General features: G+C 40.6%; 1 protein-coding gene across 3 annotated transcripts in view; it reads right to left on the reverse strand.

The window, feature by feature from the left end:
* Window positions 1-27,594, reverse strand: part of PDE11A (phosphodiesterase 11A) — a 414,495-nt gene that overhangs the window by 72,728 nt on the left and 314,173 nt on the right. For all 3 annotated transcript variants that reach the window (XR_015255343.1, XM_086718963.1, XM_025933541.2), the window contains exons 11-13: window positions 21,108-21,254; window positions 20,758-20,865; window positions 6,341-6,450 (exon numbers count right to left, since the gene is read on the reverse strand). Coding sequence is in view for 2 of the 3 variants with exons in the window: in XM_086718963.1 (XP_086575089.1) it covers window positions 6,341-6,450; window positions 20,758-20,865; window positions 21,108-21,254 (365 nt within the window). In the remaining variant the exon portion in view is untranslated. The remainder of the gene's footprint in view (window positions 1-6,340; window positions 6,451-20,757; window positions 20,866-21,107; window positions 21,255-27,594) is intronic.

A 27,594-nucleotide genomic window follows, 5' to 3' on the forward strand; every position in this document is an offset into this window, starting at 1 on the left:
GAGACTCAGAGCTGACGACATGCTGGAGAAACACAGGGTTAGGTTCCATAGGTATCATCATGAATAGAGTTGCTAAGGGGGAGGGTGGTAACTACATTTTAATCAGGTATGTGTTGTTTCTTTAAATCTTACCTTCATCTATACCATTTAATAAGTGCAAAATTGTTAGGCTAATCTTAGTAACCAGTGATCAATTAATATTTAATTTTAGTTAACTATTTTCTATCAGAGTTCCTTTTTATGAAAATACATTTTTCAAAATGCACACTGGGTGCCTTTGTTTTGGATTTTGAAATTCCAGGATGTTTTATGTGCATATCATAGCTGATTGCCTGGCATGGAATAGGTGCTTAAAAAAATATTAGCTACTTGGTGGGGCGCCTGGGTGGCTCAGTCAGTTAGGCATCTGACTTGGGCTCTGGTCATGAACTCATGGTTAGTGAGTTTGAATCCTGCATCAGGTTCACTGCTGTCAGCGCAGAGCCACTTTGGGATCCTCTGTCCCCCCTCCTTTTTTTCTGCCCCTCCCCCACTCTCTCTCAAAAATAAATAATAAATTTAAAAAATATTAGCTGCTTGGCTAATAAGCTTACAGTAGTATGGCTAGAGATTATAGTTCAAACTTGAAGGTTGGCAGCAAAAAGTATGTTACCATATATATATATATATACATATATATATATGGTATATATATATATAATATATACAAATTGTATATATATATGTGTGTGTATATATATATATACAAACTGTCGATACATATATATCTCCAAATTGTGGATATCCATATTATATATCTGAATTTCATGAGCACAGGAATATTTATACATGTGATTGTTTATGAAGCTCATTGTTGATTAGGTCATCCCAACATACTGAAGACTTTCATTTGTGGACAGGTGACACACCGAGAAGAGACTTATTAAAAAGAAAAGTCAAAGTGAAAATTCTTTCTGTACAGGCACTTTGCTCAGGCACCAAGAAATAAATGTGCAAAAACATGCATAAGTTCTCCAGATATGGCTTATGGGAAAGTTTTAAAAGGAAAACTATGAAAGGTAATTAGGAAATTGAGAATTGCTGGGAGGTGGTGAGGAATGGGATTAGGCTGTCATGGCAGATTAATGTGCCCCAGGATTTCACTTCTGGGACCTGGCCGAAAGCGACAAGATGGGTTTTCATTCCCAATAAATGAGTATAAGAGATTATGCTAGAAATGAATAGAAGAAGTCTCCTAGGAGAATATACTACAAAGCTGCTTGGTACTGATATTTAATCATCGGGGGCAGCTGTAATGGAGACGGGGGGGATGAGTGGGAAATGCTGTCCCTGGAGAAAACGGGAGAGAGGTGTTCACAGAGCAATTGCTAAGCATGGTGGTATGGTGGCCCTCTCTACCTATTGATCATTCATTGCACGTGCTCCAATACTTAAAAATTAAGAATAAAATATGAAAATGCAAAGGTTCACTCATCAGAAAGGCTAAGAGAATAAATCATATTGTGCTATAACTAAAGTCACAACTTTTTATTATAGAGGCATTTTGCATTTTATATAGTAATTTGTCCCTTGCTAAATGTCTCTTGTTTCTTTATAGCCTTATATATGAATAAAAGGTACTGTATGCTTTGCCACGTAATAACTGGTGCATTTAAATCTATTTCCAAATCACTTGAAAGGTTGGAATTATACTGTGACTACTTTTAGGGAAGGGACTGTTTGTTATGCTCCTTTATTTCTCCCACAATGCCTAGCACAGAGCCTTGCACAAAAACAGCACTCAATGATTGTGGAATAACAAAGGAAATAAGGACTAGATTTCTTCCTATGGCTTTTCTAAACAATGGCACGCTTACTGAATAAGTGTTATTCTAATCAATAAAAAGGTAACCCCTTCACCATGATTTAAAAGGTCTCTTTCAGTATTCGCTGTTGAAGGACATTTTAACAAGAGGGTGGGTGGTGGTGATGTTTGGTATCCTAAGTTCAAAAGGAACTCTCTTAGGTAGAAGCAGGGCTGATAGACATCCCGTGAGCTGGTTAAGTTGTGTACGGGATTAATCGTCTTGAGGAAACATGTCAGACTGTCTTGGAACAGTAGATTTTGATCATGTGGTATAAGGATGCCAAAAAAAACCCCCAAAACCCAAAACCCCCGAACTTTGAATTCTAATATCAGCAATCAGCAACTTAACCCTTATCTCATATGTTGAAAGTTGTTTAATCTTACACCAGTCACTTGAGACTTGGGAACTGTGGTGTTCCCACATAGACATGGGGTGTCTATCCGATCAGATGGGGCCCCCAGATGTGGGGGGATGAAAGGTGGAAGCCAATGGCGTTGGTGGTGAAAGAATTCACCTGAGGCTGAAGAAAGGATAGAAGTTTGTTGGATACACTGCAAGACAGCAGAGGGAGAGGCTGTCTGCAAGGAGGCAGTGGGTGGGGGCTGTTTTTAAAGGGGGAAGATGAGGAATAATGGTAAAGTATGGAATTCTCCCTTTTTTGGCAACGGTGCCTGGTTGTAAGTAGCCCATTGGTCAGTTAGGATATTTGCAGGTGGGTCGATCACCTGATGGGATGGTTTGCATTCAGCCGGGTGGTCACTATGGGCACTTCCTACATTCCATTGCTCAAGCCTGTTTGCCTACAAGTGGCCTCTACAGGGACCCCCCAGTTTCCATTTTTGTAAAGTTAAGGTGTTGAAAAATATGACTACCAAGGTCTAGTTCATTTCTAGGATTTTTTATGGCTCTGTGTCTTGATTTGCTGGATGTCAAAATATATTGTAGTTTTCCAGAGCTCACATATATGGCAAGTCAGCTAATAACCTGGAAGCTTAAAGGCCCCAAATAAATAATACAAAGTCATGAAAGGGAATATGATGCGGTGGCTAAGCAATGGCTTTTGGAATCAGATAGCCTGGGTCCAAACACTGTTGTGCCACATTCTGGATGCATGAATCTAGGCAAGTTACTTCCCTGAGGCTCAGGCCCTCCCGGTTAAATGGAGACAAAGATATCTACCCTACAAGTATGTTGGTGAGCACTGGAGGTAGGATACAACAAGTACATTGTAGTACTTCTCATTGTCTCAGGCACTGTCAGTTGCAAAAAACAGAAATCAATTAGAAGCAGCTTCATTAAAGAGGTTGATTAAATGATAAAAGGAACTTTGAGGGAACCCAGTTATCACAAGTGTGGCTGGGTCTCCTGGCAATGGAGTAGAGATGTGGAAAGCCAGGGATCAAGTCTGCTTTTTCTGTCTCCAGGGTTGTATAACCTTTTTTTTCTGTTTCTCTATGAATATTTACTTTCTTCTTCTCTTCTCTCTGCAGACTCACTTTCTTGTTTCTCTTATCTATTTCTGTCATCACGGCTTTCCCAAAATGGCAGCCTACAGCTCCCAAGTCTCTGTGATCCACAGCTTGGATCTCAACAGATAACTGAGTCAGTATCATGGTAATCCAACTCTGAATTCCTGGTATATGAAATATGATTAGCTGGTTTTAATCAGGTGTATATTCTTGGTCCAAAGACCTGAGAGGTCAATTAGCAAAAAGGGCCGCCTTTCTCAGGGTGACACACAGGGTCTCTCTGGAAGGGGATGTTGGTATCTGAGAACAAGTATTGTGCACTTGACTCTTAAAAGAACCCACAAGGTGCTCAGTCTGGCTTTATGAACATAATTCTAACACATTTATCTCCTCTTTATGCATAAGTGGCAGAAAGGTAGGGGGCTGGAGACAGGGGGCTAAAGGAAGAGACACTGACTATGATGGTACCTCAGAGATAAAACCCAGGGGGTGATGCTTTCGGAGGAGTTTGGGGCAAGAAGGAGAAGAAGGGCATTCCAGGATAGAGAAGCAGCATACCCCGGAGCAGAGAGAGGTGAACTAACATGACCCCATTGAGGACACCAATAGCCCCTGTGTCTGGGACACTGATGCATTGATGGGGGGTGGGGGTGGGAGGAGTGGGTGCTGGGCCAGGAAAATGGGCAGGAGCCCAACTGAAAAGGGCCTTCAGGGGGGCTAAACCAAGTAATTTGAACATTATCCTGAAAGTCACAGGAGGCCAGTGAATGTTTTTTAAGCAGGAGAGTGACTTAGTCAGCTTTGTGAATTACAAAGATTATTCTTGAGTGCCAAGGGGGTAGGGGGGAGACTGGAGGAGGGAATATGGGTTGCTTGCTGTAGCAACCCAGGATGGGTGCAAAGAAGCAGTAGTTACCCAACAATGCAGATATGTCAGTTTTGGGGTGCTAAGGAGAGAATCTGGGTGACTGGTGGGTTTCTGGCCCTGCTATTCACTAGGATAGAGGAAAAGAGAGACGTGTAGAGGCAAAGACTGAGACTGAGATGGCTGTGGGGCTCCAATAGGAAGACAGAGTTCCTGGAAGGAGGGAGTGACAAAATGTGGCTCATGGCAAGAAATGTCAAGAAAGAAGGCCAAAAAGAGTGTCCATCAGCTTTGGGAACAGGGGCCATTGGTGGGCTCCCCTGGGAAGGTGGAACTGGACGGCCATGTAGGAGGCGGGGGTTGAGGAAGTGAAGACAACAACAGACAACCCTCCAAGAAGACTGACTAGAAAGTAAGGGAGAGAGAGAGAACCGAAGCCGGAGGGAGAAGTAGGGTTGGAGGCAGGCTTCTTCAAGATGGTGGAGAATTGCTGACATTAACAGGATGCTGAGCACTAGTAGGAATGGAAAAGAGACACAAGGCAGAGGGAGGAAGATTGATGGAGCAGGGTCCCACGGGAGGGGGCAAGGAAAGCCCCCAAAGCTGAGGTGGAGGGATTAGTCTCAGACAGGAGACAGCACAGCCCTTTGGTTGAGATAGGACAGAAGGGTGAAAGGATGGGGCCAGACAGATAAGTTTCTACATGGCAGGGGAGGAAATTGAGGGAGGGCTCAATTGATGGCCTCAATTTTCTCGGTGAAGGAGGAGGCAAGGTGATCTGCTGAGTGGTGTGGGGGCAGTGGTAGACAGGAGGTGGTTTAGGAAGGGAGAACAGTTTGGTCCACATAACTGCTAAAAGCAAGTGGGGACGGAGCTGGCTAGGGACACAGAAAGATCTGTGGGGAGTATAGAGCCTCCAGCTGAGCTGGGACAATACATATTTGGCATATCTCAGACTCTCGCAATTGTGACATTTTCTCCCAAAGCCTGTAAAAGTCTAGGTAGAGTAGCAAGAAACTGAATTGTTTGATTGTATTGGTGCCGAGCTTTTGCACAGTGGATGTCACAGAAGGTTAAGAGGGTCAAGAAATGGTAGGATATTGAGAAAAGAGGGTTAAAGTGAGGGGTTATAATAGGATCCAGGATGCAGAGAGAAGTTTATAAAATCAAAATTCATTTGATTGGGAGGATATGCAAAGAGCCAGGAGTCCAAGGCCCCAATAGGTCAATGCTTGGGGAACAAAGGGAGTGATGCTGTTGACACACAGTGGGCTATTGATGTTCACGTTATGGAGGCAGACCTGTTCGGGGGCTTGGAAATCAGTTACCTGACAGTTAATCTTACCTCTTTGCTGAAGCCTTTCTTAACTTCTCCATCCCCAAACGTTTTGCTCCAGCCCCTGAACCCACGTGTCATTTTGTTTGCAAACAGATAGTAAAACGAACACTAAAACTGGACCTTCAATATAAGTCAGGAGACTGGGGTTTTGGTCTTATTTCCAAATAAGACCACAGTGTGAGCCACCAAGTAACGGCTGGTTATTTCGACCAGTCCAACTTGCTTAGGGGCACATTATTCTGTCTGTGCACATTAGGTGCTCACACGTTCCCAGGATTGATGCAATTCCTTTGTTTGCTTCCCACCTTTCTGTGGGCGGAGGGATGGGAACAGCAGAGACCGTATTCCTGCGTTGCTTTAGTTCACTGCAGTTTATACAACACCCACCATTAAAGAACCTGCAAGAGAGTCTATTGGGAGAAGAAACATATTCTGCTTCATAAAATTTCCGAAGGCCACTTTTATTTTAATAGTCTCAAAACCTGATTTTGAGAGTAGCAAGTCCAAGATGCTTATAATGCCATGAAGGCAAATACTCCGGAAGGAAAAAAAAATAGGCCTTTTAAAATCTGAGCTTTGTTATCTGACTGAGGTCAACAGAGACAGACCAAATCAACAAGCATGACATGAAGGGCAAATTTGCAATTAAAAGAAGAATAGGGAATTATAAAGATGGATGAGCCCCATGACATGCACACCCAAGCCTGCATGGCCTTGGCCTCAGATGCCAGAAATTAATGCTTTACTCTTTAGCACTCGTCACCTTTGGCTCTGAATAGAAAGGCAAATGCATTAAAATAACAACAATTAGAACACTTACTTAGCTTGGAAGGCATTGTTGGTTCCCCTGTGGTCGAGGTCATGACACAGGCATCCCACAATCACTGCTAAAATTTCCACCTCGGTCAGAATCTCTTGAAACCCTGCGGTCTGGGAAGAAGGGGAAATGGCCACAGTCACTACTCAGGGCAGGGAGAATGGATAAGGTTCGTCTGCTGAGCAACAATCAGCTGTTTCCATACTCACATCATTTAAGGAAATGATTAACTGCCACCCCCCTTTGACGGCAGTCAGTTGGGTGGTCAGTTGCACAGCCTAAGGTCCCCACAGTGATGGATTAGCTGGCTGTCATGGTGGCCCACACTGGCACACCAGGACAAAGTTCAGATTATTTTGTTCCCTTTTTAGAGAGGAGATTGCACTATCCAGATACAGTGACAGTTTGGCAGAGGCCCAGAGCAAAATGTGTTTTGTGATTCTACATTGCAGTGAGGAGTGTCTAGTGGTAGGAGGAGAAAGGGGGGCTGTGAATTTAGAAGCGGATGCTATACCCACCAGCTACTACTTAAATGAGGGCAGGCAAAAGAGAACACCTTAAAATATATATATACACACATATATATATTTATTTAAAGAAGCAACTTAAAAGTACTCAAATTGTTACATGATAGTATTCTAGAAGTTGTCTTATGAATACCTTAATTCATATTAGCTTGGAGGACAGATTAAATTTATACAGATAATAAGGCAGGTTATATCTTGAAAACTAGGGTTTGGGAGAGGATTTGGCAACCCAGGTTGAGAATCAGGTAGAGTATCTTATTACACAGAATCCTTTTTTTTTTTTTTTTAATTTATTTATTTTTGAGAGGGAGAGAGGAGAGAGAGAGAGGGAGAACCTGTGAAGGAGCAGGGGAGGGGCAGAGAGAGAAAATCGCAAGAAGGCACTGTGCTGTCAGCTTGAACTCACGAACCGTGAGAACATGACCTGAGCCGAAATCAAGAGTCCGACACTTAACTGACTGAGCCACCCAGGTGACCCTAGAATCCGTTTTTATTGGCCTCTGGTAGCATGCTTATGAAATGCCTAGGCTCAGTGTGAGATATTTGGGGAGTAGTGGGATATAATTACAGAACCAGGATTCTTTGGTTCCTGCTGTCCTTTGGTTAGTTTGGAAGAGACAGTAAGCCTCTGGAAACACAAATCTATGCATTTTCTTGACCCAAAGCCTTTATGTCTTCCCCCTTGTACTTAGTTAAGTCTCCCATTTCATTATTTATTAAAATCTTTATCAGAGGGCAAGAGGAAGGGAAAGTAGGGTTCAAACTGCTTCCTTTCTCATGTATATTTTTTCCCCAAACTCAGGACCACTAGATAGTATCTCTTCTCTTAGAGCAATAAAAACTTTGTTTTTTAATTAATTATGATTTTATTGCAGAAATAACTGAATAAGTTTCTGTGTTGACAGTTTTATTTTTAAAAATTAAGTTGGGTTCTCTGCTACATTCAGAAATACACGTAATTTCACTAGCATAGCAAATAGGAATGTTAGTAAATTGTTGATGGGGGGAATGAAGTAGTCCATATCAAAGCTGTGTGTGCCCCTTCATTTTAAAATTTGGAGTTGGCTGTTGGTTTTAAGTTAATTTTATTTTACTTTAATGTATTGCCTGAATAGTTAAAAAAAAAATAAAATCATAGTAAGAGACTTAGGATCAAAAACAGTAGTCCCTCATCCTTCCCCTTTCCTGATTCCCAAAGGCACCTAATCTTTTCCTAATTTGGTAATTATTTTCTACCATATTTCTATATAGTATGTACATATTATTAGCACTTGGTTAGTCATTAAGTGCCTATACAGTCCTTCCTATGTGCCGACACTCTCCTAAGAACTCTACAACTGTTTAACTGACTAAATTCGCATCACAGCCGTGTGAGGTAGAAACCACAGTTATCCCCAGGTAAGAAGAAACAGAGGCACAGAGAAGCTACGTAATGTGCCTAGGGACTTAGAGCTAGTACGTGGCAGAGGCGGGTCAACTCCCAGCATACAGGTGCCAGAGTTTGCTCTTAAACACTGATGTCTTGTGATGGGTGAGAATTATCTTCACACGTACTCTCTTCCCTCCCCCACACTCACAATGCAATCCAGATACAGCGCTTTCCTGATCTGCACTCTATTCATAGACACTGCTGAGCCAACTAGGATCTGGGGCTTGTTTCCCTTCTGATGTGAATGTTTTTATTTCCTGGAGTGAAGATTTCTTTGAACATCTGAGTCTTCTCACATCCTACACAGCTCTCCAAAGGGGCACACCATTTCTTAGATGCCTTCCCATCCTGGGGACACCCTGTGGTGGCCTGGTCCTGCTCTGTGGTCTGGATTCTCTGTCTGCTGCCAGCTTTTCTCTCCCAGGGTTGACCTCCAGGCTCTTGCATCCCACATCTCTGTCCTTCATTTCCCCCCTCATTTCGCAGGAGCACATCTGCCAGTGGCGTCGTGAGAAAGGGTATTAACTTTTCAACACTGGGGGAGTGAATTAACTTTTGAGGCTTTGCAGGACTGAAAATGTCTTCATTCAGTTGTTAGCCTCCCCTACGATTCTGGGTTGCAACATTTCCACTCAGAATGTTGAAAGACTGCTCTATGTTTTCTAACTTCTGAAGCCGTTTCTGAGAAGTATATGCAGTTCTTATTCCTAACACTGTATGCTATTTGATTTCCTCTCTCTTAGAATCCTCTGTCTATCCCTAGGGTTTGGCAATTTCTCAAAGATATGCTTTGGTTTGGGACTTTTCCCCCATCATTTGGCTTGGTAAGGCTTTTCCAACATGGAGGCTCAGTTTCTTCAGTACAATATTTTTGTAATCTTTCTAAAAAATAGTTTTCTTTTTACTGTTGTGCCCTCTTGAATGGAACTCCAATTGAATATTGGACTTCCTGTATTGATTCTTTTATTTTCTTGCCTCTTCTTTCCCACATTTCCCCCCTCTTTCCAGGAATAATAATATTTTTAATTTGTAAGCATTTTCTTGCCTGTTGCTCCTTTTCTCATAGCATGCTATTCTTTTCTCATTACAGTCTTTTATCTCTTTGAAGGTAATTATAATTCCTCTGAAATTCTCTTCTGCTCCTTGTTACCTGTTTCCTCTAAACTCCTTTTCCTCTCTGTTTGCTGGTTTCCCTCAAACACCTGATATCCTTGAGTGTCTACTAATCTAAAAGTATTATAATGTTTGCCACACACCAGTGTTTGGGGGTGGTGTCTGTAGATTTCTGGGCCTTCCCACAAGGTGAGCAGATGGCCAGCTGGTCTTTTGTTGGGAGCCTCAATTGTCAGTATCTAAACTCCTGTTCTGTGGACTTCCCAATCTCTTGCTTGGAAATGGTGTAAACATGGATGTTGACATTATGAGAAAAGAGACTTGTATCTTCTCATCTTTGAGAATGTAGACTTTCACTTAATTCTCTCATTTTTGGGATGTACTTCACCTTAACTTTTCTTTTGCTGGTGTCCCCAAGTCTGGGGTTTAGTTTCTGCAGCAAATATTCTATCTCCTGCATAGGTGAGAAGAGTAGGCCTCCGATTATATGGAGAAGGGGTGGGGACTTAGTGTTTTCATCACCCCCTCCCTCCACTTCACCCCATTTTTGTGTTCTCTAATGCCTCTGGATCCTAAACCTTGATAGGTTCTGGAGGGGATGTTTCTCACGTGTACCACTTCCTCCATCCCCTCACCCCAAAGGCACTTGGGTTAGATCTTCCTTTTCTCTACTAAACTATGAACATCCTCCCTCCATTTTCTGCCCTCATACATTATGGTTCCATGAAAGGTGGGATGTGTATCCATTTCTTGTTCCCTTCCTATTTTGGTGTGATTTTGAAGGGAGAAGGGATATAAAGGTCTTTGTCTGTCATCTCTGTCATCTTGAAACTATAAGTCAGTTTTGCTGGGTTTGGATCTTGCTAATAATAAGCCCTGAAAGTCTATCAAATATGAAATAATTATCCACAATACTGTGGAAATCAGTGCTGTAAACAATAGAACTGCACTAAAATTTAGAGAGGTTTGCCTGTGAAAATGTTATTGATTAGAATGAGCTGATGAATTAGAACAGTAAGAATAGGGATAATGTTAAAATAAGGTAATTAGATTAGATATTTAATTGGGAGTTGAAACCAAATGCCTCTAATAGGCTCCAGATCAAAACCCTGAGTCATTTTTAAGCCATCAGTTATCACCCATTATATAAAATGATGGGATATATTTTACTGTGATTTTCTATGCAGCCACTTTCCTCCCCGCCCCTTCCTAGGAATCCACATTGAGCTGTTAAACTATTTGGATCATGGATACTTCTGAGAATTTGATAAAAGTCATGGCCCCTCTTCCCAGAAATTATTCTATAATGTTATGGTATTCAAAGACCATGAAACCCAACTCTAGATCATCAGAGTAAAGAATCCCTGAAGTACAGCACACACACAGTCACACAGAACATATTTACCTCTCTCAACTGTGATACCTGAGTTACTGAAGCAGCACCTATCTCTTGACTGTGATTTAAAGCTGCCTGGTAAATGGTTTCTAGAGAATCATCAGGCTTGAAACGTGTCCACCTGCCAGTAAATGTCCGTTTGCCCCTCCCCCACCCCATCCATCTTCCTTCAAACCGTCTTCATTCAGACCTACACTTACCCGTGTCGAGGAGAAAAAGTCAACTGCCTGCTGAGGACGATATACTATCAAAAGAACACAGTGGCAGTGGAAAGTATTATTTAATGTATTTATCCCATGCCTGACTCTATTTTATTCTTTTATTTTCAAATACAATGATATCTTTTCTCTTCCTGACCCAATAATTCTGGGTTTTATTGACCTTTAAATTAATCTATTTTCTTACCTATATTTCTTCACAGTCCATATAAAAACTGTAAGGCAATGGGTACAATACATCTAAGTAAATTGACGGTCAATTCATATAGACTTAGTTCTCACATCACCCTTTCCAGAAAAGTCTGTGGCTACTCTCTGAGCAGGCTTCCAATAATAGTCCTCTCTTGGCTTAAAACGTATGCGGAGATAATCCTGCTTCTGGCCACCAAAGCATATAATCAATGGGATCCAAAGAACCCAGAAAATTAGATTGATTCACGGGGTACCCTAGGCTATCCAGTAATTTCCTTTCATCTGGTCACCGTAAAATTTAAACCAGCTAGGATATATGACCATTTCAAAGCTGATCCCATACAACACTAGTGAATGGAGGAATATCATGGGCAGAGAAAAATGACTGTTGCTTTGTGGCTCCGCAGAATCCAAAAAGGCTTAAAAAACAATAGCCATAATATCAACACAATATAGATGGTGCTACAGAGGCTTCATTCATTTAACAAATGTTATTAAGTGCTTATTATGTATCAAGCAACTGGTATATCTGAGAAAAGGCTTGGGGTATTATTAACAACAGCTAACACTTCCATAGTGCAGTGTATGCCAGGCACTGTTCTAAATACTTCAAACACATTAACTCATTTAATCCTTCTAAGAACCGTCTAAGGGAAACACTGTTCTTATCTCCCTCATTTTACAGATGAGGATATTGAGGCACTAAACTACACTGTTAGAATGTAACAGAGGTGGATGAGAGCTCAGGCAACCTGGCTCCCGAGTGTGTTCTCACCCACTGTACTATTCCAGCCACTAGGGTGAGGGTGTGGGTACAGTTATGCAGCTTTTATATATTCTTGTGATGATAGAGTGCTAGGTGACATGGCTCTAAAGAATCAGTTGGTGTGTGCTTTATACCATGAAGGATGTTATTCTTGAATAGTAATAGGTTGATATTGCAGAACCACTGGACATCTTGAGCCTAACATAAGCTCTGGTGCATGAAGATATAACTGATAATAAATAGTGATTTACAAACGAGGGTTGGAGAGAAAAGAGATATAATGGTTTATATGTAACATCCCAACTTTATAAAAATTCTCAATATACGCATAAAAAAAGATTGTAAGTATGTACATCAAAACGTTACCAGTAATGGGATCACAGGTGACTTAAAAATTTTCCTTTGCATCCAAAATTTCCATAAAGAACGTGTGTGTGTGTGTGTGTGTGTGTGTGTGTGTGTGTGTAGGTAAAAATATATATATAACAGTGTGCTCAGCCACCCTGCTGTTTTTCTGGAGAAGGTAGATTACGGACTGCATGCTCCTTGTCATATGTGTGAACTGGCATGGGAATCTGAGAAAGTGATGCCAGAAATTCTGCCTTCACATTTGTTTTTGAACCTTGGGTGTCAGAGATACTGAATGATGAGGGATTTCTTGAGTTCATCCTGTTGGTTTCAAGATCTGCCACGTGGCAGACTAAGGAGGGAGGGAGTCCAACGATCTACTAGAAATTCCTAATGGTCACAGAAATTCCAAAGTGAAGGTTCTTGGTTCTGAATGTTCCTCCGTGGATGCTGACAGCCAGGCACAGAAGCAGAGTCCTCAGTGGATTGGCTAAGGTTGAGGGAGAGTGTGATGGGTTTTTGTAGAGTCTTTCTTCTCCCCTTCATCGTTGTCTCTTCGGGGTAAGAAGAGCAATGAGGCCTGCTCAGACCATTCCAAGGGGTTTTGACGAACATGGTTTTTCAAGGAAGTGCCCTTCTCGAAGGGATATCTGCACACCATATCCCTAATTTGTGTCATGTCTCAACGGACCTACAGATGACTTCAACTTGGAAGTGATGTGAGCTTAGGACTGAAACGCAGCATTTAAAGAAACAACATTTAATTTCTGGTTTTCTTAATTTCTGGTGTGCAGAGTGTTGCAGGGTCACTGTCTGGGGTCTTCGTTTGGTACAGTATTAAAATCAAATTTGTTTTAGCCAAAGAGCACTCTTTGAGGGCTTCATTGTAAATGCCACATCCAGGATGCTCATGTCTATCTGTGAAACTTAGATCTGCGAACAAGAATCAGAGGTGCTATGAGAAGGGTGGCTTCAGTCACCCTCCCAACTGAGCACACACCCCAGTGTGGGTGGAACAGCGTCGTGAGAGTTGTTAAGGCACATGTTTGGGCTCCATGGGCATGCACAGCAAACCCAGCATGTTTCCCTTTGGGGCTCTGTTTTGTTTGCTTCAAGAAGGAATGGCTACCTCTCAACATACAAATCCAAGGGGCAGGCTGATGGGCATCAACCTATTCAGTTGCTCCAAAGCAATGAGTTTAGGCAGAGGACTTTCTCAAGCTTTAAGGTGGAAGCAGATTTCAATTACTTACCAAGAGCGCTTACAAACTAACGGATGCTACTTGATGCCATATCCTACCTTCTTTTAAAAATAGAATCCTATTGGGGTGCCTGGGTGGCTCAGTCGGTTAAGCATCCGACTTTGGCTCTGGTCATGATCTCGCAGTTTGTGAGTTCGAGCCCTGCATGGGGCTCTGTGTTGACAGCTCAGAGCCTGGAGCCTGTTTCAGATTCTGTGTCTCCCTCTCTCTCTGCCCCTCCCCTGCTTGCACTCTGTCTCTCTCAAAAATATATAAACGTAAAAAAAAAAATTAAAAAAAAAAAAGAATCCTACCTTTGTCAAACAGGGAGAGAAGAGGTGTTAATAGCCACAATCCTCTACTAGGGAAAAAACCCTACTTCACAAACCAGAGCATCTAGATTTAATGGTTATACCCCTCTGGTATTTACAGTAATATTTACCATAATATTTACAGTGTGCTGAGCTGAAAAAGAGGCACTTCAGTCCTATTTTTGAGGTCCAGAGACCAGAACCTTTCCAGCTGTTAGGGGACCAACATCCAGCACTATGTTTATGTGTCTCTTTAACCAAAGCATGTAATGTTACACAAACCAGTTGTAGTTTGTCTAATTATCCATGGGAGTGGGGTAGTTTGATCAAATTTGCTTCTCTTTTTCCTCAAGATGAATGCAGCCAAATACTGATTAAGTCTACAATGACCCTTCCCTTACCAAGCTAAGAGTTGGGAAAACCTTACAGTCTATATTTAAATACTTTCTGTTAAATACTTTCTGTTACAAGCAGAAGCCTCTGAAGGCACTTTTCATCAAACTGTAAAGCCTAAGTCATGTTTTGGACATACTGTGACTCTTAACCTAAAATAATGTGGCAAATGTTTGCTCATGTAAGTCTGAGAAAGGCAAAACTTAGTGGTCTGTCTGGTGTAATTACGTGTGTTGAGAAAAACGCTTGGTGCATGAAAAAAAACTGGGTTGATTTTAATAAATTTTTTTGGGTTATTTTTTAACCACTCCCAAGACTTAATTTTTAATCTACTTACCACCATAATTTAAATAATTTATTTTGGCAAGTTAAAAGCATACACAGACTAGAATACTATAATGACCCCCACATATTCATTATCTAACTTCAACAGGATCCATGGTTTGCTGGTCTTGTTTCACCTCCGTGTTCACATGTATTGTTTTGTTGGTTTGTGTGCTAGAGTCTTTTAAAGCAAACCTCCAGCATGTGTCAACACACTTTGTTTCATTCTCAAGAAGATCTGATGTAGTCAAAAACTGGCCAAACACCTCTGCTCTCATACTTTGATAAAATGTGTAAAAAGATATACAAATGGTATAATTATGGGAATTTTCAGGTAGGTATCTTAACAAGGCTTGAAAAAAAAAACCCAGTTTCTACTTCAATTTAGATAATATAAGAAATACATCTGCATGCATGCAGCACACATTGTATTTCAAGAAGAAACAAGAAAAAGCATATTTGATTCTTAAGGACTTAGCTTTCAACACTAAAAATATATGTGCTTTGCAATATTTTGAGGGCAGAAATTTTTTTTTGTTCCTGTTTGGGAAGATAGTTTATAGTTTATGATAAATTACTACTGAACTGAATATAATACAACATGTGGTTTGTGAGTACAGAAAATGAGGCCGATTACTTGGCAAACATTAATTGTGCAGAGATAGACCTTTCCGAGTACAAGAGGCCAGGCTGATGAATTTCAAGAATATGATGGCTCTTCAAAGATTACCCAAATTTGTATTAGCCATCACTGAGCCAAAATTGAACACGGGACTCATGAAGAATTAAAACTTTTTAAAGCTCCCAACTTGACACCCTGAAGTGCCAGTTTTCAGCCCCAAGAAAGTGCCATCACTAAGTTATAAACCGTGGAAAATGGAGGCTGTGATAAACGATCCTGGCTCTGCTGCTGGGTCTCCCTGACCTGGAGGACGCGGCTGGTGTCATAAAACACAAAGCGACAGATTAAGCAGTTTACCAACACCGTAAAAATCTCAAGAATAAATTCCCTTTAATCAAAAATCCTATATTGTAACTAGGCAGCCCCAACCCTGAAACCACATTCATTTCCTTACCAGCCTGTGTCCATAAGCAAGAGCTTATATGTTCCCCGAAATGCCGGACGTGATTATGTTCATACACTTTTACAATTTACATGTCCTAAGAAAAATACCCAGCTCTGGCTGATGGTGCGGGAGAATTTATTTTCACTAGAAAGGGAATGACCCATAACTCATGAATGGCAGCGCTTAAAGTGAGTTATGGAGGTTACTCTCCTGTGTGAGGAAATGGATTGGATTATCCTTCTGCCCAATTGTATGTTTGGTTATTAGCACACAGGTTCTTAATTATGTGTAGCTTTGCCTTTTCCCTTTTATAAAATAAATGTGGATAAAGGGAATGTCAACTAGAAGCATGGAGTGCCTAATTGGGGCTCTCAGAGGTGGCCAGAGAGAATGAAAATAGAAATGTTCTTAAATGATTAAAAAGCAGGAGTCATAAATGTAATTTAAACAGTATTCAAATTGATTAGCTCCATAGTTAATTTATAGTGCCCAGTACTGATAATCTGCAAATACATTGAAAATCACTCTTTTCTTAAATTAAATATTTACCATCTTTTAAAGTTACACTGGAAGTCAAGACATACCTACATGAAGATTAAAGAACTGGCTTTTCTAACATGCAGATTTTATTGCATTATTATGATAATGCTACCATTTATTTTAAGGTAGGTAGAGTAGTTACTACTTACATTGAAAAGGAAATACAATGATGTTTGATAATTATAAACATGATTATTGTTTGTCACTTTATTATACACAGTTACAGAACAAAACAGGTCTTTGTACCTCACAATGTTACGATTTACAAAGAAATTAGATTCCTGTTGAGATTGGGATTCTGGTTACTTAGTGAAAACAATTTTATTCAAAAATTAAATTGGTTCTAAAAAAATTTAATTGGTTCTGTCCTTCTTGGGAGGTTGGGGGTGGTGGGGTGGTGGGGAGGAGAGTTCTAATTGTGCTTCTCAGATCTCCTTCCAGAATAAATTTTCTATCTCAAAAATCAAGGACTTCTCTGAAAATGGCAGACAGCAGACAGCACATTATCCTCAAGCTGGTGAATAGGACGGATTTTTCTCCCTAAACGTCCCTTCTGCTTTCTAGTTTGAATGATCAATAAAATGCCTTGGCTTATCTCTGAAAATAACCTTGTTGACAACACAAATATGGACTTAAACACGCTACCTCCACATTTAAGATTTAAGAAGCCCCCAGTAAATGTCAGGGGGTGTCAATGTGTTTGCTGTGATACTTGGTTATTATTAGTGTTTAACTGCAATCCCCCACCAGCGCCACACTGCCAGCAGCACCATAAATTTTAATGTGAAGATGTGCTCTTCTCTTTTCATATCCAGTGAATTCTGCAGGATCATAATATTCTATATGAACCCTAGCTGAACCTTAGTGTGATATGAAGGAAAAACAAGATTTCTAACAGTGATAGTTGTTCATCGTTTTATAGTTTTTTAAAAAACTGGACACTAAGCAACATGAATAATATCACTCTCAACTAAATCCACTCATTCAAATGAATCTCTATTGAGCCCTACAGGATGCAGGGCATGGCCCAAAGTGCTAATGAGTACATTTATGGGATAGTAAAGAACACTGACTCTTGAGGAAACCTTTTTCTCCCCCCGCCCCTGGAGAATCTGTCAGAACTCATACATCATTTATAAAACCAAAAAATGTCTCTGCAACCTTAGCACCACCACATACCTTTTATTTTACAGAATACAAACAAAAGCACAGCCATTTTCTTTATCTGGTCTGCATGTTAATATAAGAAATGCATTCTCATCTTTCATTATGTATGTGCTTAATGGAATATTTATTCTACAAGCTTCCACAAACAAAGAGAATTTGTATAATTATTCTTGATCTGCAGGTTTTTATTCCTTGTTTTAACCACAAATATTAGCTGGCACTACATGCTGTATTTATTCAAGGAATCCAAAATATTTGGTAAATTTTAACTATATAAACATCTCTTTAGAAGCAAAGAATAATATTGAAGCTTTCATTTCAAAATTTGGAATTTCAGGCCAGAGGCATGGAATAAATTAGGAAATCATTAGTAGGGTTCCCAGTGAGCTAAATTTCCACCCTTTTACATCAAATCGCCTATTCTTCAAAGTGGTCCATTCTTTTTTTTCTCCCCTGCCAAAGGAACAAAACCTATTCGTTACCTAGACATGCGGTTGAATACTTTTGCAAAATGTAATTCTGAGTCAGTAAGTTTATTTTTCATATTCAAAATGACTTCAGGGTTAAAGGTTTGGAAGCTGCTGCGTATATTTACAATTTGCTTGTCCTGTTGTACATGGTGTCATAATTTGCTCAGCAATGATACAGGACTATGCATCTTCCCACTCTCAGAGACAATGGGCTTAGAAAAATACACACACACCCACAGATGTAAGGTCGCATGTATTATTCCTGCTAACAGCTGGGTGGGCAAGGCAGTCAGAATACAGCTCATCCTGATAGGAGGGGCTCTTTTTGGACACACTGGTTCTGTTGGTGCCTCTTTAAAGAAAAGAGTGCTGCAGTGTGTGCCTTATTATCTCTTGTCCTAGAAGAAAAGAAATACTTTGAGGGAAGGTTGGGAAGGTTTTTTCCCTCTTCTTTCCTGGCAACTGGCTGGGAAACTTTGCCTTGGAGCGCCATCTAGAGGAAAACTTAGCATATGTGCGCCATGCTCTTCTGGCTTTGGGACTCAGGCCAAATCCAGTGGTGGGTGCGTGGTGATTTTTTTTTTTTTTTTTTTTTATATTAAGAGAGTATCTTGTTTCTAATTCAACACATGGAAATGCAATATGAGATAACTCAAATGCAAATACAATCACTGATGAGAACAAAACAGCGAAAGCTCCTAACGGTCTTCAGGAGTGTGAGGAGGTTATCATTTTGCCATAGGCTGAGGTTGTATTACAGAAATTAGAATTGATGAGTAAATTAAATTCACCCTTTTCGTCACTGACCAAGTAATCTTTTTTTCATCTCTATAATTATTTTCTTAGTTAAAAAATTCTCATTAACCAGGCTGCCCATGGTCAAGTTGAAGAGACGGCTTGTGTTAGGGACAGAAGTTGACATTTTCAACCTATTGTAACCCCTAGTCAAGTTCAGCAAAATTTAATGAGCAGGAAATAATATCTTTTCCAGATGTGGCTTCTCAATTCAACGTGAGGGAGAAAAACTAACATTCACCAATGTATTCTTTTCAAAGTCAGGGTGGGAACGTTAACAGAGAATGCTCCTCTTTTTGAGCTAGCATTAATACAAAAACAAAACTGAAAACCTCTCACACAGTGCTACTCTTCAAGGTTGCTGAGCAGGCTTGCAAAAATAACTATACCCTTGGAATATTCTGGAAGTATGAATACCCCCATTGTAGAGACAGAGTTTGAGAGTTCTGCTTTCTTCAAGTTGTTGAAAAGGATCCAGATTGTCTGTATTTTGGAAACATTTACTGAAGAAAACTTGTATGTATTTCCTTCTACTCCTAAGTGTCCTCCTCGACGCCATTGCTCTTGCTAACTTCCCCCATCCCAACTATTTTAAGGCTTGTCATAGAAGTCTGTTTCTATCTTTGACATCTCTAACTCACAGTATCAAGGTCATTCCTTTTTTCCTTCATTGAACAAGGCTCCTGCTTACTTATTTTTGGCAATCCACCATAAATCCAGAGGTTCTCCAAAATAACACGTTAATTTCTTTATTGGATGTCTTCTGTGAGCTAGACACATAAACTCTGCACACAGAAAATTATTCTTTGTCTATCGAGATCTGATACGGAAAAACAAGATGAAAGTGGTTAATTTATTTTTCTTAAAGCAACATTGGTCCTCAAGCAATTAAGGCTAATAGTTCAAAGCATCTTCCTCCCTCATTTGACTGACCAACTGCTTTTATGGGGTACATTACAGAAGAACAGGGCCAGTCCAGTTTTTCTAGGCCAATCTGCTAGTCCTTAAGCAGTTGAGGACCCCAAAACAAGTTCTCAAGTATAAAAGTGAAGACATTTTGGTCCCATCTTTTCATGCTATATGCACACTTGAGTTCAAGTTGATCTAACACACATCTGTTGAAAACGTTCCAAGTGCATGATTGCATGCAAAATGCTGGTGAGGCCCTCAATAAACAAATGTTGGGCAAGCAAGTAAATGTTGAAAGAATAAGAAATTGTCTCTTTAGTTTCAAGCTGCTGATTCTATAGCATGAGAATGAGAGATCTGTGACTTAAAACACACAGCAGAAAGACATGTTGTACTAGACAAAGTGCAGAGACAGAAGTAATTATTGATGTTTGGGGAGAAAGGGGAAGACTTTGGGAAAAAACTGGCATTAGATCAATGCCTTAGCGGAGGAGTAAAATTTTAATAGGCAGAGAACGGGGCAGAGCACTTCATAAGGAAGGTGCAGATGGTCCTTATTCATCTGGCCAAAGGAAAATGTATGTCATTTGGAGTTCCCTATCTTGGGTTTCAATTTTAGTGTGGTTACAAAGATGGAAGCTACTTAAATTTATGTTATAATAATCTGAAACTTGTGTTCTATTTTATACGGTAAATATGTTAATACACATACACATATAGAGTCAGCAGCTTGAAAGTAAACATATATGTTTACATGTAAATACTTATGTTTTGCCATCTTCCCTGGCATTCTCTCAGGACTTCCATGTGCCTGTGGGTAATGCTCACACACCCCTACTATGGCTTTCCACCAGCCTAGAGAGTCTTACCTAGTGATCTCTTTGTTCTGTTACTCATACCCATATCCTCTGCAAAAAGATTACTTTGAAAATCCAAGCATTTCTTTTGTAAAAAGAACCAGTTTCCCGAGATAAAACATTGAAAAGAGACTCAAGCAATCATTCCAAGACTACACCTGCTTCAAGGTGTCAGTGATTTTACAGTTTTAAAGTTCAGAAATTGTTGTGAAATATATACTCCCATAACCAGGGCAGGTAAGTTCTAGTGTAAAATAAATCATATGGCAATTTGTCAGAGAAATTGAAATATGAAGGAGAAGGCTGTAGGTCCATACAAATGACAGACGACCTTCCACCACCACTGAACACACTTACTGTTAACATTGCAAACATCAGCTGGCACACATTGAAGGCGTGTCTCCAGTTGTGGTACAGAACCATTCGATAATTTTTCCTCACTGTCAAGAGCCACCTACATAGTGTCTGAAATGAGAAGGGAGAGGTTGTATCAGGCAGTTGTATGTGTCTCCAGTGGGCTGTCATCAAAACGATGCCTTCTGTCTGAGTGATCTTCAACAACCAAAGTCCTCCCACAAAGCTCCCATGATTCTCATGGCAATCCCATGAGGTGTGCAGGCTGAGTATTATCACACTCAGTTTGGGAAACCTGGCTACCATGTTGTCCCATGTACACTCCTGGGGTCACCCAACATGGAACATCTTACCTCATAGTCAATTTTAAATTTCTGTACCATCCCCAGCTCCATGAACATCCGCAGGGCAGCTGTGATCATGGCGTCAACATCAAGAGAAAAGTCATCAAAATGTATGTCATCGATGGCAAGTTCTGACACCAGAGGGATGTTGGCTGCCTACAAAACAGAAGACATAAGTCAAGCCAAGTTCACCAGCTTTTCCAAAACCCTCATCTTGTTCTCCTTTCCTGCTTATCAGACATGCGACATAAATCAGACCTGACCTGCACTTACACTCTGATACAGCTAAACTCTGAGCTGGAAATGTCTTTTGTTTCTGAACTGCAAATGCCCCAAGCAAATGAAGAGGGTGGGAGGGGGGAAGGAAGCTAATCTGAAGAAAAAATATACACACTGGATCTAGTCTGCAGAATTTAGAATACAAAGCTGCCTAGTTTACTGAAACTGCAGCCATACAATATATACTGATGCATATTACAAAGCACTAAATGCAAGAAACATCTGGGCAGCCAGCAGCTGTGAATTTTAATTGCTGCTATTCAGAGGAGGACATGGGAATACACTGCTTTGCCTTGTTTCTTGTATTCTTAAATCCTTGTTTCTTGTATCCTTATATCCTGTAGCTGTGCACATGCACTTTGTTACCATGTGTTCTGTATATTCAGAAGGATGAAAAGGATCAGACATCACATCTCTGGCACAAAATGTTCTCTTAATAAAATATAATTGTTTGGAGGATCAGCACAAGCATATGTTTCATCAAAAGAATAAATTTACAATATCATTTAGTTTCATTCTATATCAACATCACAACGTTAATTACAATACTGGTCATACGTATTCAGGGTTTTCAAAACACTCACATTAGGCAGCTGTCAATCAGTTGCTCCACACAAATTTAAAGGGAAGAAAAAATCCTTGGGGATCATTTTCATGCTGATTTCATTGAGTTTAACCATATCCTTTGGGCCACTCTTGGTAAGGGAATCATTTCCACCTTTTCAGGTTATCAGAGACATTCTGGATTCATATTTCTAGTCTAATTTCTGGGTATAAATTATGCAAGGGGTAATCTGTACCCTGGGATTATTTTGGCTGAGCAATGAAATCCAACTCTGGACATTCTAAACATTCTGGAACTTCCTTCCCAACTGCATGCTCCTCCATAACAGCTTACATTTCTAGATTAAAATCTAAACACTGGTTATTCCCCACAACACAGAAGAACAATAATAAATACAGTACAGTATTATCTATATGCACATGGTTGTACGATAGGCATCTAGAACTTTTTCATCTTGTGTGATTGAAACTCTGCACCCAATAAACAACTCCCCATCTTCTCTCCTCTCAGGCCTCTGGCAGTCACCATTTTATTTTCTGTTTCTATGAGTTTGATTACTATAGATACCTCATATAAGTGGGATCATGTAGTATTTGTCTTTCAGTGATTGGCTTATTTCACTTAAGCATAATTTCTTCAAAGTTCATTCATGCTGTACCATATGACAGCATCTCCTTCTTTTTTACGGCTAATATTCCACAGTATGTGTATGCAGCTGACCCTTAAACAACATGGGTTTGAGCTGTATGAGTCCATTTATATGTGTCTTTTTTAAAAAAAAGATTTGTAAATGTTTATTTATTTTTGAGAGAGAGACACACACACACAGAGTGCGAGTTAGGGAGGGGCAGAGAGAGAGGGAGACACAGAATCTGAAGCAGGCTCCAGGCTCCAAGCTGTCAGCACAGAGCCTGACATGGAGCTCGAACCCATGAATCATGAGATCATGACTTGAGCCAAAGCCGGACGCTTAACTGACTGAGCCATCCAGGCACCCCTGTATGTGTCTTTTTTCAATAAGTAAGGCATAGTACTGTAAATGTATTTTCTCTTTCTTTGATCCTCTTTAAAAAAATTATTATTTTTTAGTTTATTTATTTTTAGAGAGAGAGAGTGTGTGTGCAAACAGGGGAAGGACAGAGAGAGAGGGCCAGAAAGAATCCCAAGTAGGCTCCACGCTGTCAGCACAGAGCCTGATACAGGTATGATCTGAGCCAAGATCAAGACTCGGATGCCCCTTTCTTATGATTTTCTTAACAAAATTGTAAGAATACAGTACCTAATAAATACAATATACAAAGTATGTTTAACCAACTCTTTATGGTCAACAATAGGCTATTAGCAGTTATGTTTTTGGGAAGTCAAAAGTTTCATGCATTATTTTGACTGCATGGGGGTTGGTGCCCCTAACCCCCATGTTATTCAAGGTTCAACTGTAATACATTTTCTTTATCCATTTATTTGCTGATGGTTTAGTCTCTGTCTCAATCAGCTTATCTTTTGAGCAATCATTTTCATATATTAGAGGCTTTAGAGTGTTAGAGGTTTTCCTTAGCTATGTGGTCATCTTTGAATTTCAGTTTACAAGTCAGGCTCTATAGCTCCTGTTAGAGCTTCTGCTGCCTTCTCTGGAGGGGGAGTCTAACTGACCTGTTTCCTTGGGAAAGCCACCAAATGCGGGTACCTTTAGAGCTTTGCTCTTTAGCTACTCAGATTCCCCAGAGAAGAATCTTGTGGGTGGAGCCTGGCTGGGAAGGGGGTTGGGGGAAGAGCCTCAGCATGGGTTCCTAGCTTTTCATTCAACAGTGTCTTCAGCATGCACTCTTACCCTCAAGTTCCATGCTGGTGTCTTCCGAACCCCAAGAGCAGCTATTATACCATCTTAAGCCAACACAGCTCCCAGTGTTTATGAAGTGGGGTGTGAGGCAAAGGATCTGGAGATGTCACTGCTTCTTAGATTCCCTGTTTTCCTGTACATAGCCCCACCTTCATCCCCACTTCCAAAGGCACTTAATTAGCCAGTTGTGGAGCTATCTAAGAGGGGCTCTGTGGTATAAATTGGTTTGCTTCTCAGCTTTTCCCATTGCTGGTTTATTTTGGCTTTCTTGGGTTTGCTAAATTACTTAATACTCATCCATCTTTTTTCTAGCTTTCGAAATTTTGGTATTGTCCAGTCCTCTCCTAATTTCTTTGCTTTTGAGAATTTATGCCTTAAAAAAAAATCCCTTTATTGTTTTTTAGTGGGGCCCGAGGAAGGAACAGAAGAAAATGAGTTTATTCTACCATTGTCCAAAAATTATTGGAATTATGTTTATTAAATGATGCCTTAAATGATCAGCCTGGAGAACTCAGAAGTAGGCCAACCTCTGGTTTTTAGAAACCTTTGTTTCTCTGTGCATGGGCCTGGCGGCAACCATGCACACCTTTCTCTTATTCTGTACCCCTGTGTGCTCACGTGTGTCAATCCTGACCTTGCCTTTTAGGCTGTAACAATCTTAGAGGTGGCTGCCGTGTTTCTTTCTTGAGGGAAACGCCAGAAGGATGCTCTGCTTCCACCACATGTTTCATGGATGTCTATGTACTTAGAGTATCTGTGCTTGTTGTAGTTTGTTCAAGTTCAAACCCTAATACAACTGGAAAACCACTTCCCAAGAGGGTCGAAGCCTTGTCCCAAAAGACACAAGTTTTTCTGCTCCCAGGGGAAGAGTCTGGTTCTGAGTTGGCAAAGGAAGTCTAACCCCCCCCCCCCCACCCCTTGCAGTTGGTTGCTGAGGAGCATAAATGGCAATGGAGCCTGTGCTGCTTTCCAGGTGGCCTCTGTCTTGTAGATTATTAATAGTATATTCCCTGACGCCATTATAAATCCTCTACACTTCAAAGGCACTAAATTCACTTAATTATCTTAAAAATTAAAGAATATAGGCATTTTTTCATTATGAAATGTTAATGGAAAGGAAATAAGAACATTAGGTTGAAAAATGTAGGGTGACCTCTGGTTCACCAAGACCCATACTTATTGACCTTGTCTTTTTTCCCCTAATAGGTTGATTGATCCACAGTTAAATCATACCAGTCTATAGATCACCCTGAGCCCTGTCGTAAACCCTTGCTGGCACTTGTAGATGCAGAGAAAGTCCCAAGCCTTTTAGAAATGACCAGTTGCAGCTATTTTGAGAAGTACAGATAGTTTTCATCCACATTCCTGGTTTCAAGAGCAGCTTCTGGAGGAAATCATGAAGAATTAAGAGTAGTGTGTGTCCTGAGCAGGTGTGCATGGAGATCTAGTTTGCAAAAGATTTGGGAAGAGCCTTCGGTTGCCAAATTTCCTTGTTATAGAAACACAAGCTCTGCATGTCTTTTGATAAGTTGAGAACGGGACCACATCTTCCAAACCTATAATTACTGTAGACACGGGATATTAACAAAACAAATCAAAGTCAATTTCTCCAAGTGTCAGTCTTCAACTTTTAAATATTTATAAGGCACCATATCCCTAAATCAAAGAGGAGTGCTACAATCCAAAATAACTACTGAATTAATAGCCAGGAAATAACATTTGGATAAAAGAACCATTTACTTTACTGCAGCAATAAATGAAAACACAGAATTATGAGTCCTGGAGCTAATTTGAATAATGTTCAAGAAGTGGGACTCTAGCTGGCTGGGAGTACCTGATATCCTTTGACCATTCCTCTTCTTTGTTTGGGTCTTAATAGTTAAGTGGTTATCAAAGGGACTCATAAAACTGCCTCCTCTAAAATTGAAAAGGTAGCTTTACAAAGAGGCTGTAAAATGTTAAAATACAATCCTGGATCCCCTGACACATGAATATTACATTTTGTGATGCTCAGAAAATGGGAAGAAACAACAAAGTGGGTGGTGGTCCAGCCCAAGCATTTCAAAGGAAAAATGACTTGTTGCCAATCCAGCCCACTCACTCACTGCCCCCTATGGACAAGAGCAGAAGGTGGGGGCTTTAGGATCCTGGGATTAATGAAGACAGGAGACTGAGCTGTGGTGATGTGGAACGGATCACAAAGCTCTTATATTGCCACACTTTTATAGCTCTTACTACATTCCAGGCACTGTTCTAGCACCTTACGCATATTAACTCATTTGCTCCTCACAAGCGTCCTAAGAAGGAAGGAATATTTTTAATCCCATGTTATAGATGAGGCAACTGGAACAGACGATAGGCAATCTGTTCAAATTCACACAGTTGTGATTGGCAGAGGCAGATTTGAACCCGGGGCATCTGGTTCTAGAGACTGGCTCCTAACCACTACACTGCCTCTAAAAAATGGGCTGATATCAAGCCAAGAGGGTCCCCCATCCCTGTTCTATGCAAGCTAATTTGGATGTACCAGGGTAGTGTTTGGGATTTAGATCCAGATAGCTATCAATCCATTTTTCATGATGAACAGCCTTGATCCCCTTGAGGGGACCATGTTTCAGACATATGAACTCGTTTGGGAAGTCTCTAAGCTCACAGCTGCCTTAGGAATAGCCTCAGTTGTTAGCTTTGTTTTGATTAGAGGGAACACAGAGTCAGCTCAATACTCACAAGACCATCCTGAAAACAAAAACTAATCTTCTGAAGGAGCAGAAGAAGACTTCAGGCAAATGACTTTAGCTTCCGACTGGTCAGCAGAGCATTCATGGGGCTGATACTACCCTTGACCAGGCAAGGTAAGTGTAGAGTAAGGGAAGCAGCAAACAGGGGAGATGTTGGGTATAGAGTAGGAAGATGAGGGATCCTTCTATCTAGATGGGATCCTTTCTGTCAGAAATTTGGGAAGGTTTCTCTGACATTTGGGACACAGGTGAGAAATGCTTAAAACACACACAGATGCACTCAGGCTTTAGAGGGATTAACGGTACTAGAAGTAACTAGTTGTTTCCATAGTATATAGTCACATTTCCAGCGGTGAAGAGTGACATTTTAACGAATTTCTGTTTTTGTTCGGGGGTGGGGGAGTGGGGGGAAGAGGACACAATTTCTTATTAGTACAGAATAGTGTTACTTTCCTAAATCAACTTCTAAACAGGGAGGCTGGGATATTTGGGAACCCACAACACGTGAACCATGTGGGGAAAGATGCAGAGTTCAAAGGAAAGAGGGCTACAAAGCCCCAACAGCGTGCGGCCCACAGAGAAGGTGCCGGCCTAGCACATTGGCAGGTAACACCCACTCACTTGTCTGCAAAAACACCACCAGAAGCCACAAAGTCTGTGAGCCAGCTGGTAGCCTGTGCGGCAGTGATGTGAAGATCTGAGTCCTGTTCTTGGGGCCAGACAAACAATAGTGAGATGATCAAACACTGCAGCTGATGGGCTCAGTTTATATGCGGAACAGAAGAACGAATATAAATGCCTAAGAATTGTCCAGAAATATTTTTAAAAGAATTGTAAGGTCCTATCTTATCTCAGATTAAAATATAAACATATTTTAACATGTTTATGTATTAAAACATAGGCTTTATCCCTTTAACTCAGCCTACACCATTTTTATCATGTAACTCCCTCTTCAAATAACTGTAAGTGTTCAATGTGGCCTGCTGAATGAAGTGAAATTCCTTAGCTCAGCATTCAAGGCTCTTCATAAACATTGCCCATCCAGTGTTACAATCTTCTAGCCTTGTATGTAAGCAT

This window comes from Puma concolor, chromosome C1 (genome assembly GCF_028749965.1).
Source record: "Puma concolor isolate L17-30 chromosome C1, mPumCon1.1.hap2, whole genome shotgun sequence".
Taxonomy (NCBI): Eukaryota; Metazoa; Chordata; class Mammalia; order Carnivora; family Felidae; genus Puma; species Puma concolor.